The sequence below is a fragment of the Salvelinus alpinus genome, chromosome 1, assembly GCF_045679555.1.
Source record: "Salvelinus alpinus chromosome 1, SLU_Salpinus.1, whole genome shotgun sequence".
NCBI classification, from domain to species: Eukaryota; Metazoa; Chordata; class Actinopteri; order Salmoniformes; family Salmonidae; genus Salvelinus; species Salvelinus alpinus.
In genome coordinates, this window is record NC_092086.1 from 37371734 (window position 1) to 37383530 (window position 11797).

Consider the following 11797-nt stretch of genomic DNA (forward strand, 5'->3'; position numbering starts at 1 on the left):
TGTCCTGTGCAAGACACCCAGTGTGTGTAAGGGCACACTTCCCCAAGACCATGAAGGACCACTGACATGACATCACTGCTTACACCAATGTAGTAGATGGCTGAGACGGGGTCCTTAGCATTGGATTCTGTCGATGTAACAGTGTTCTTTTTGAGAGGGTTATCAATTTGTGTAACGTGAAAGTTAAACTGAAACTTATAAATAACGACTGTCCATTCAAGCAACTGAAACCCAACCTATGACCAGGTACAACCAACAGTATTACTAGAACTAAAGTACATCCTCTCCCTATTGACAAATGGCCTGTGAGAGATTTCGTAACTGGCGTAAAATTGACCTTGGCACTAGCCAATGAAAAACAACGGATATGGCCCTAGTTCGGTTTCACTGCAGCAGTGTTACTCGCATACCTCAGTGGTTGTTCGCCCAACTTCTGATACGAGAATAACAAACATTTAAAAAATAAATAAATCCTTCCCTCGGGTCAGTCGTTTTGCTGTGGAAACTAGCTGATTAGCTAATTTGATTACATTTGCAGCGTTGAATCAACGAGGCAACACCAAGAAATTGTCCTGTGTTTCGACGTAGCTAGCTGACTCGACATAGCCAGCTAGCGGCTAGCTAGCAACCACTACGGATACAATCTAGCTAACGGCTTTCGTTATCAAATACTCCCAGGTAATGTTATGCTAAATATAACTGCAGCCTAACTTATATAAATCAATATAGCTAGTTATATTTCTCATGATTGCTTATGCCTGAGTCAGACGCTAACTAGCTAGACTTTCAGCTTAACGCTATGTCCTGCGGTAGCTAGCTGCTAGCTATGATGATAATTTAGACATCAAAATCAGAAGGCTAGTTAGCTGGTCAGTTTGCTAGTTTCTGACACAACCTTATTGATGTTTGAGCTAGAACTAGCTTATCGAAGCCGTACATAAAGGCTAACGTTAGCTTATATGGGGATACGAGGACAACTTGACTCAGTTGTGGGTGGTTGTCAGTCGCATCGCCCTGTCCCTTGACCCCGACCCCTGTCCTTTCAGCATGCTGATGGTGGGAGGCGATGGACGGATGCAGTAAAATGAGTGTGATGGAGCTGTGTGAGACGGATGATCTGGCCACCAGCTTGGTGCTGGACCCCTTGCTGGGGTTCAGCACCCATAAAATGAACGTCAGGTAATCTCTTTAAACCTCCTATCCATGACATATTTGACAAAAGTGTGTGAAATGACTAACTTTTGCCATAGATGTATGCATTGTACCATTTTTCTTGTGCTTGGTCTTGATGGTTCCTCTATACGTCTAGTAATCAGTCTTCATCAGGCAGTTAAGGCACAACTTCAGCGTTCTTCAAAGAGAAGTGGAGAAGTTAATTCACAATTGCAAAGAACAGCACACACCTAATTCTTGTCGCCCTGCAGTCCCCCCCCAGAGGTCCGTCGTTGGGGCTACCTCAAAGAGACTCTGCTACGCTTCCAACGCACACATGACTTACAGGCCACCTTTGAGGCCCTCACAGTGGGAGACTGGGCCTGTGACTACTTCACTGGACTGGGAACACACCGTCTGGAACTACTGAAACAGCATGTAAGTGTGTGTTTGCAGGATCAGTTAACCATGTTATATCAGTGTGCACTAGAAGTACGTTTTTGATTGCCCCTTCCTTTCTTTAGTCAGTGTAAGTTCTTTCATTTGTTCATTTACTTTTGTTGGCCTCTGTCATTTTTTCTTATTAGTTTGGGTAGTGAGCTAATATTACCTATTTTCACTCTGTGGGTATTCATGATTGTGTGCATGAACATGCTTGGCTATATGCATGGTCTTGACAGCTATTATTTCTTCAGGTGTATCGCTATCTCTGTGCCTTCCTGTTGGATAGTGGTGTCCAGATTGAGTCATGTGACCGATACTCTTCAGAAACCAACGGAGCAAAGATAACCTCTACCAAGCACTGGTAAGGATCAACTTTTTTTAACAATTGCATTCAATAGTCATGTGTAACTCTGCAGATTAGATAAATCTTGTCTGTGTTTTTATATATCATGTTTAACTGTGACGCTGAATGCTGCAGGTTTGTAGGTGAGCGGATGGAGGTTCTGTTGGGTTGTATAGCCGAGCTGAGTCCAGCAGACAGTGCTGTTCTGAGAGCAGGGGTGAATGACTTTAGTGTGATGTACTCCACTCGTAAGCGCTGTGCACAACTCTGGCTTGGGCCTGCGGCTTTCATCAACCACGGTGAGTTTTTCAAGATTCAACCCCAGTTACTGTCTGCCACACTGTACAGGCACTGTACACACACTTAAACAGAAACCCACTGTGCATACACTATCACAGAACACACAGACAGAGCATCTGCTTATGGGATTTCTCTTAATTAGGCAATCCTAACAAGTCATACATTAGATCTAGAGTGATCAAATCAAATGCACTAATCTAATCCTGTTATTTAATGTGCTCACCTACAGAAGAGCTTCACAGGATTTGCTAATGGTCAATACTTTTATTATACAGACGCATGGCACAATTTCCAGTGTTTTTAAGTTGTTATATCTGTATTGTAACCATACGTTTGTTTCTGTTTCCTGGGTGAAGACTGCAGACCGAACTGTAAGGTAATCAACAATGTTATATATTATTAGTCATGTTACTCTCCTATATTTTTAATCGTTCTGCGTGTTTGTTCCTGTTAAGCATTGTTCCCTTTTTATAGAAGTGTTGTTATACATGATTATTGTTATTATCCTCTTCGTCTGTGTCTTTTGTTTGTACTATTATGGTTTTATTGTTTGAAGTGTTACATCCCCAGGGCTAGCGATGTCACCTTGTTTCTTCCCTCACCTCCCCCTTCTCTCCAGTTTGTTCCTGGCGATAAGAATGGAGGCTGTGTAAAAGTGGTGAGGCCCATCGCACCTGGGGAGGAGATCACCTGTTACTATGGCGACAGCTTTTTTGGAGAAGACAATGAAATGTGTGAATGCTGCACCTGTGAGAGGTGAGAGGATTGAGACATATCTGCTCATTGTCTCAATGACCAGCTTAACTTACATACATACATACATACATACATACATACATACATACATACATACATACATACATACATACATACAGTACCAGTCAAAAGTTCTTTAATTTGACTATTTTCTACATTGTAGAATAATAGTGAAGACATCAAAACCTTGAAATAACACACTTGGAATCAAAAAAGTGTTAAACAGATCAAAAAATATATTTTAGATTCTTCAAAGTAGCCACCCTTTGCCTTGATGACAGCTTTGCACACTCTTGGCATTCTCTCAACCAGCTTCACCTGGAATGCTTTTCCAACCGTCTTGAAGGAGTTTCCACTTATGCTGCGCACTTGTTAGCTGATTTTCCTTCACAATCTCAATTGGGTTGAGGTCGGGGGTTTGTGGAGGCCAGGTCATCTGATGCAGCACTCCATCACTCTCCTTCTTGGTAAAATAGCCTTTACACAGCCTGGAGGTGTGTTGGGTCATTGTCCTGTTGAAAAACAAATGATAGTCCCACTAAGCGCAAACCAGATGGGATGGCGTATCACTGCAGAATGCTGTGGTAGCCATGCTGGTTAAGTGTGCCTTGAATGCTAAATAAATCTCTGACCGTGTCACCAGCAAAGCACCATAACACCACCTCCTCCATGATTTTACGGTGGGAAATACACATGCAGAGATCATCCGTTCACCCACACCACGTCTCACAAAGACACAGTGGTTGGAACCAAAAATCTCAAATTTGGACTCCAGACCAAAGGACAAATTTTGACTGGTCTAATGTCCATTGCTCATGTTTCTTGGCCCAAGCGAGTCCCATCTTCTTATTGGTGTCTTTTAGTAGTGGTTTCTTTGCAGCAATTTGACCACGAAGGCCTAATTCACACAGTCTCCTCTGAACAGTTGATGTTGAGCTGTCTGTTACTTGAACTCTGAAGCATTTATTTTGGCTGCAATTTCTGAGGCTGGTAACTCCAATAAACTTATCCTCTGCAGCAGAGGTAACTCTGGGTCTTCCATTCCTGTGGCGGTCCTCATGAGAGCCAGTTTCATCACAGCGCTTGATGGTTTTTGTGACTGCACTTGAAGAAACTTTCAAAGTTCTTGACATCTTCCGCATTGACTGACCTTCATGTCCTAAAGTAATGATGGACTGTTGTTTCTCTTTGCTTATTAGAGCTGTTCTTGCCATAATATGGACTTGGTCTTTTACCAAATAAGGCTATCTTCTGTATACTACCCCTACCTTGTCACAACACAACTGATTGGCTCAAACGCCTTAAGAAGGATAGAAATTCCACAAATTAACTTTTAACAAGGCACACCTGTTAATTGAAATGCATTCCAGGTGACTACCTCATGAAGCTGGTTGAGAGAATGCCAAGAGTGTGCAAAGCTGTCATCAAGGCAAAGAGTGGCTATTTGAAGAATCTCAAATATGAAATATATTTTGATTTGTTTAACACTTTTTTGGCTTACTATATGATTCCATATGTGTTGTTTCATAGTTTTGATGTCTTCACTATTATTCTACAATGTAGAAAATAGTAAAAATAAAGAAGAACCCTTGAATGTGTGTCCAAACTTTTGACTGGTACTATATAATGACGTGTAACATTATACTATTTCTTTATTATTTAGAAAAGGAGAGGGTCACTTCCGACACAGAGAGAGGCAGCCTGGTTGTGATGACTCTAATGACCTGTCTGGCCAGAAGTACCGCCTCAGAGACACAGACCTTCGTCTTAACAGAGGGAAAGCACCCTGTCCGTCTACATTTCGGCCTACATTTACATTTTCAAATTCAGGTAAGTTTGTGTTTGTGTCTCTCATTTCAAACTTTAAGCTAATGATCTTCATGTCTTTTAACAATGTCTGAAATTCTCATTCTATGAAGATACAAGTGGTACTACGTATTGGTCATTGAGCAATAAACTGTCTTTATTGCTAAATGTATTGCAGATAAGACAGTTAGTGACAGTATGCAACTAGAATGTAATGTTAGGTGCCGTATGCATTTATTTGTTATGCTATTGGTTTTGCCTGAATTTCTTAGTTCTTTGTCTTCCTGTCTTAGCTATCCCTTCAAGGAATTCATTTACCCAGCAGATGAAGAGAAATGCTCTGATGATGAGCAGGAAGACCAAAAGGTTGAAACAGGAGGGGCAAAGGAGGATATCGGGAATGAAGCAGCAACGGCTGATAATGCCATCCCTATCAGAGGTGGTGTTGAGGAACCTTAGGGTCCGAGTACGGCGCCACACGTTCAACTTCTTGTTGAGCTGCAAGGACCCCACCAGCAAAGAGAGGGCCTTGCTGCACCAGCTTGAACATGTGGAGACAAAAGACAACTGGAGGAAGGAACAATCTGCTCTCTGCTGTACAACCAAAGAGAATGACAAAAAAGAGAAGAGCAGCAATACTTGTGAGTTAAACCTGAAGCCTTTCACTCTTCACCCTTCCTTGTCTTCTCAACAGAATGCTGGACCAGCAGTTTGTGGACAGATACTGGGTGGCAAGCCCCTTAGAGTGGTGGAAAAAGTATCTGTCCAGACAAGGATCTCTTCCAGAACAAGGAGCATGATCAGAAACTGTCACACACGCCCGTCTGTTTCCAGAGCCAAGAAGAACAACAAAATCATTAGCAAGCGCATTGAACTCACCAAACCCATTTGCAGAAAAAGCAACAGCGCAAGTCCTCAGAAACACATGGATAGCTGTAGTGGAAAAGATGCCACGCACAATGTTATCAAAGATATTCATGGAACCAATTGCATAACCATCGAAAATAACACCAGCGGCAACAACAATGATGTGGCATACATCAGCAACAGAACATACACTGGTGGAGGCGGGCCCAAAGGCAGCAAGGCTCAGGATGCAGATCAGAAACCAGTGGATCTGAAAGTGGAAATCAAAACCATTGGAGAATCGGGGACTGATGGGACACTTGTGGCGAGCAAACCCTCTGGTAAAAGGGTTGAAGTTTGCCAAAGTGCTTTGGACAAAGCCAATAAGCCTGGGAATCACCAGAAACCCATTAGTACTCCCCTTGTCACTACCACCCCTAGTACCATTTCTCTCTCTTCCCCCTCACTTGACCATGTTCCAGTAATGTCAGGACTGAAGCAAGTCACAGTTAGCTTGATAAGAGTGTCTGTGCCGGAAAGTGTAGCAGAAGAAAGGGCCTGTCCAGGATTGGAGGGAAAGGGCATTGTGAGAAGAGAGAGCAGCGTACCAGTGCAAGCAGAACAGATGGCTAGATCAGCTACACAGGGAGGAGAGGCAGACACCAGAGTGTCCAGGTCCCAGCAGAAGTCCATGGAGGAAGCAGGCAGAGAGTTGTCAGACGCTGAAGGTAAGAAAGGGGTGAGGGAAATGTATTTCAAGGCTAAGATTAACAAAGCTGATGTAGGAAGGGGACAGACTGCTGTGGTGAAGGTCGATTTATTACATGGTGAGAAAGGGGCAGGTGAGAAGGTTATTGAAATAGAAGCTGCTGTTGGGGGGGAAAAGGTTAGTGTGGCTGGGAAGGGGCATAGGGGGAGTGTAAAAGACATTGACAGAGGGGCAAAACTAAATAGTAAAAGTGTACAATCTCAAATGGTTGGCTGTGATAAGAGGGTGCTTAGAGGGCGAAATGATGCAGAAGAACAGAGTAATGGAAAAGCAGGAGGACAAAATAGCAAAAGTTGTGACAGCATTATCAGAAAGGATGGAGGTAAGAATGAGAGGGTGTCTGAAATGGTAAAAAAGGGGAGTAGTATAACTATGGACAAGAAGGGTGTTGTTATCAAACAGGTGAGGGTTCTACTTTCTGATATTCTAAGAAAAGAGCGGGATCAGAAGGCTGGGGGCTCAGGAAGTGGGAACACAGGAAAGAAAGATCTAATTTCCTCCAACCATAAGCAAATGGAAGATGGCAGAGAGGCAAATAATGATGGAGGGAAAGAGGTTAGGGAACAAATATTATCTGATGCACAGACAAATAGTTTGCCTCATGCAACAACACAAAGTGGGATAATTTCCAAACGGGGGAAAGGAAGGGCTAGTAAGATGAAACTTGAGGGTCCAGGTCAAGACTTGCATATTCACTCGCCACAAAGTAATGACGATTTAATCCCAGCGAAAGATAGGCTTTCCAAGTCTCCCCCTCCTTCAGAATATCTTCAGACACACACCCAGGCCAACATTCCTCTGAAGAAACGGATGTTCCGTAATTCGGTGGAGACTGACTCTGAGCAGAGCATCAACTCTCCTGTGTCAGAGCCATCCTCCAAGGACCTCAAACCCTCCACAGGGCTGAGGCAGAATCTGACTCTGTGTTCCGGAAGAGAAACCAAAGCTATCAAAGTGTTGGAGGACTGTGGTAGAGGTGGGTTGCGGTCTAATAGTGACCCTAAGTCTACCGTTTCAGAGTTTGGGGTCCAATCTCGGACACAGACCTTCAAGAGGACAGCAAAACAAAATGCAACGCCCAGAATGCTGCGTCCCAGAGTCAATCAACTGGAACAAGACCGGCCACGGAGGAGTGCAGGAAAGTATAAAAGAGGGACCCGAGACTCAGAGGTACTGGAGAATGAATCTGATGAGGACAAACACAAAGCAGGACATGGTGAAATCTCACTTGTTTCTAAAAAAGAACATGTAAAGGAAGGAGAGAAGAAGCCAGAATCACATACTGAGTTACTGAATTCACTCACCTCGCAAACATGCAAGGAAGAGAACGGGAAAGGGCAGAGCCTCAACTTCAAAATCCGTTTTAAGAGAAAGAGGGGCAAAGTGTGGGAGTTGGACAGACCTGCAGGAGGAGAGGATTTGATTATTGAAGCAGAAAAGTCTATTGATTCACAACAATTGGAGCCTTATAGGGCCATTTTAGATTCTGTGTCAATCTTAAACTTAGAAATGGAGAAGGGTGCCCAGGCAGATGGGAAGGAGACTCATGACGTACGATTTTGGAAGAGACGTAAAGTTAGACGAGACAGATTGGGGAGTTTGAAAGATAGAGGTCCCATTTTGATGAACAGGCAGAGTGAGGTTGTAGCTGTAGACTCGAAAGAGAAAAAAAAGGAACAGGGGGAGCTCAGCGAGGTAGAGATAAATGAGGTGCTAGACGAGGTTATTTATGGAGTAAAGCAACTACCAGGAGAAAAGGGCCATACTAGTGAGGGTATGTCTGTCGGAGTGGGGGGACTGCAATGTGACTATCAAGTCACACCAAGTCCTGTTAGAATCTGTGGAAAAGAGAAAGATATTCCATCCTTGGCTGAAGACAGAGAACAAGTGAAGGATACTTGTATTGGAGTAGAGAGTAGTTTGGTTGACAGTGGGGCACTGCATGAACACAAAGTAAAGGATGAGGACCAACCCTTGCCACGGATCAAACTGCGGAGAAAAATACAGGGTGTATGGGAGGTAGACAGCCAGGAGTTGGAGCAGATTGAAGCAGAGTCTGAAAAAGAGAAGAAGGAAATTACATGCGTTAAGCCAAAAGAAGAGTGCCCTTCTCAACCTCCCACCTGCCAGAAACTCAACAGTGCAATCAAGTGCAACACTTTAAAAGATTCCTCTGCTGTTCTTCTGAAAAAAGAACCTCCCCCCCTCACTTTATCTCTCTCACCCTTGACCCTTAACTCACCCCAACCTGTGGGTTCTGATGTGATGGCCTATGCTCCTGAAACAATGAATGACAGGGCCATGCCAAAAATCACTAATAGGGGAGGAAGGGGAAGGGGAAGGGGACGGAAAGAAAGGCAGAAAACAGAGACTGCTCGTAAGGTTGCAACTGGAGAGATGGGAACTTCTTGTCTTAGTCATAACCTGCTACAGATAGACAACAGTCTTTCTAGACTCTCAGAAGGGTTATGTCAGTCACAATCCTTAGAAAAAAACATACCTTCTGATTACACTGCTTCCACCTCAAAGATTCCATCCCAGTCTCAGTCTCCACCGTTCAGTTTTCCAGAAAGGATGCTTTCCACAGAATCCAGCTTTGCTAATTGCTGTGAAGATCTCCTCGACTTCCAGTGTCTCAATCTTGAAGGGTTCTATCATCCACAGAACATCCTCCAAACCTCTCCAATAGACCTCTGTCCAATGGATCCACCCAGCGGGCCCTTTAGTAGTCCCCTCTCTCATAGCCCCTCGGATGCTTGGAACCCAGAAACCCCATACCTTGGCCCTCCAAGCCCAGGAAGTATCTTCAATGCAGAGGATCAGCAATTTCTTAATGGTCTTGTGTGCTCCAAAAATGAGTCTCTCCCTTTGGATTGTGGAGTTAAGGATACTTCCAAAGACAGAGGACAGCTCAATGCAAATTTTTGTTTTACACCCCTTTGCAGCGCTGAGGGGACTTTCATGGATCGTTTTTTGATGAAAAATCCTGGGATGAAATTGTCAAAAGAAGATTCTAAGACACAGGCCTTATCTTCAGCAGCCAAAACCCACTACTCTCAGAAAGAATCATTCATGTTTAATACAAATACTCCATCCATCGGTTCCCATTCCCACAATACCCCAGTCAATGTTCTCAATCAGAGCACCAATGGTACTAAGGCTAGTTCTGCTCATTCCAATTTTTCTAAGGTCCAGCCTCAAGTCAAAACTCCGGGTCCCTTCCACCTGATGAGCTCTTCCAACAAATCTCAATATTTTTCCACCTCTCAGCCAGTGCCAAGTTCCTTCAAAACCGGGCCCCAGAATTACTCAGTCAAGTCTGTCCATTCACCTCAAGTGGTTTCTAACAAGTTTGGCTCACAATTAAATCCTAATGTAGGAGATGCTTTTCGCAACACGTATGACAAAAGCTCCAGTGTGATCCAGAGTGTGCTTAAGTTTCAAGGAGGGAAACCAAGTCAGAATTTGAATAGTGCCCCTTCTAAAGTTAATATTGTCGCTGGCAACCCTAAAATTGCGGCCAAACCTCATATTGCCAAATCTAGGTACAGTGACACTGACAAGGTCCACCAGAGTAACAAATGTTCAGGTTTTAGCACTGGCGGCCATAAAGGTAGCATGCCCAGTTATAGCATCATTTCAGGAAAAGATCCAGTTCGTCTCAATGCATCAAACTACCCCATCAAGTCAAATCTTCCCAATGACAAAGTCCATCCAGATTATTTCCAGACATCCAGTAAAAGTACAACGACAGCTTTGGAGAAGCGGCCCTCTGACAAACCTCAATACACTGAAACCAGCTTTGGCAGCAAAAACTTCTCCACTCTCCCAAGGCCTTTCTTTTTCCCCAGCCAAGCACCTCAGAGTTATGGGTCTCCTCATGGCAAACGTTTGAATCAGGACAAGCCCTGTGGTGCTGTGCACTCCCAGAACCCTCACTCTTCCTATGCCACATCGGCGTCACCTGACAAACTGTGTTACGATTCCTCAGACTTGACCTTTTCCACCTCGCTCTCTCCCTCGATGTCTCAGCACACTAGCCCCCAAGTAGCACACAACTCTCCCTCTGGATCACAGACACCAGCAAACAAACAGCAGCCCCCCTCCTCCTCCTTCTCCTACTCTTATGGTCACCAAGGTCCACCTTACGTGGTCAACTTTACTGGTGACCACTCAGTCACCATGGGCCTGGGAGATTACCCAGGGTCACCGCCCACCAACTATACGTACCGCTGCCTCATGGAGCCTTCGGGCACCCAGGGGAGGCTGGTTCTGGAGCCATGTGGACCCCAACTCTCACACTCACCATCTTTCTCTGTGGGGGGCTTTTCAGGGCTTAAAGGCCAGGATGACCACTGCAAGAGGGACACACAACAGCAGTGCCAGCCCATAGATCACCCACCAACATCCCACCATGCTCCCACATCCTCCCACTCCTTGAGTACCCCGGTCTCAGACCGTAAGCCCAAAAGACTGAGGCTAGTGGTTACTGATGGGCTAGTGGATCTGGACCTCCAGTATACAGACTGATTTATACCTGTTCTTCTCATCTGACTTTGATGCGGCTTGTAATATATCAACATTATTGTACAGAATTGTTCATGAGGAGCATATCTCTGCCCTGATGTTTTTTTAAACAGCAATTTACACAGTCTACCTATCATTATGTTTGTTTAATGGTTACTGGTGTTTGTTCTAATCCCTCTCTTGGATACTGTTATGATATGAATGTCTCAGAGAAGGTTTTATTGACATCTGTGGAGATCGAGTAATGTTTATGCTTAACAGTTTTACTTCTATTTATTTTGTGAATACAACCATCTTCTGTGTAAGTTCAGTGATTTGCAAGAGGAAAATATGTAGTGAATAGATCAGTCAGTCTCCACAATGCTTTTCTGGCATGACGTCTGTCATAGCAGAGGTTAGCCTCAAGGTGGGCACATTGAACCCTCTAGTTAGTAGTATGTGGAGGCCTTCTTATTGTACTGTAACATAGTTGAATGGGTTGTTCTCTGAAGTTGACACGTCAGGAAGATAGGCCTACACAAACCGTTTGCACATTCTACAACATGATTACTTTGACATAAAATGTGTTTTTAAGTTTTAAAACAAGTGTGTCTCTATCATGTTTCTGTGATTTTGGGAAGTAGGGCTTTGATTCCAGTCGGTTTAAGTTCTGTCTACGAGCTCTAAAATGTACAGTTTTATTGGATTTGCTCTCTGTTTCACTAAGTACATAGACTTGCAAGTGTGTGTGGGAGTGAGGAGTGATTTTAGGTACCATGCTTTTCTGTACATGGTATGTTTGTGCACTGCCTTGCCAATTTGAGTGAAGATTAGCAGTCAATGGTGCATTAAGAAATGCACTGTGCATCAACAGT

At 43.9% G+C, this 11797-nt stretch overlaps 1 protein-coding gene across 2 annotated transcripts; it reads left to right on the forward strand.

The window, feature by feature from the left end:
- The first annotated feature begins 386 nt into the window (after positions 1-386).
- kmt5c (lysine methyltransferase 5C) lies at positions 387-11575 on the forward strand. 2 transcript variants are annotated; one of them, XM_071399845.1, is made up of 10 exons: positions 387-678; positions 1047-1179; positions 1425-1590; positions 1848-1957; positions 2075-2238; positions 2596-2615; positions 2859-2995; positions 4659-4825; positions 5095-6375; positions 10750-11094. In XM_071399845.1, exons 2-10 carry the CDS (start codon positions 1067-1069, stop codon positions 10944-10946), a joined length of 2355 nt encoding a protein of 784 aa, XP_071255946.1. In that variant the 5' UTR covers positions 387-678; positions 1047-1066; the 3' UTR covers positions 10947-11094. The 2 variants fall into 2 exon arrangements, with proteins under 2 accessions (XP_071255946.1, XP_071255937.1); XM_071399836.1 differs by having other exon boundaries at positions 5095-11575.
- The last annotated feature ends 222 nt before the right edge of the window (positions 11576-11797 follow it).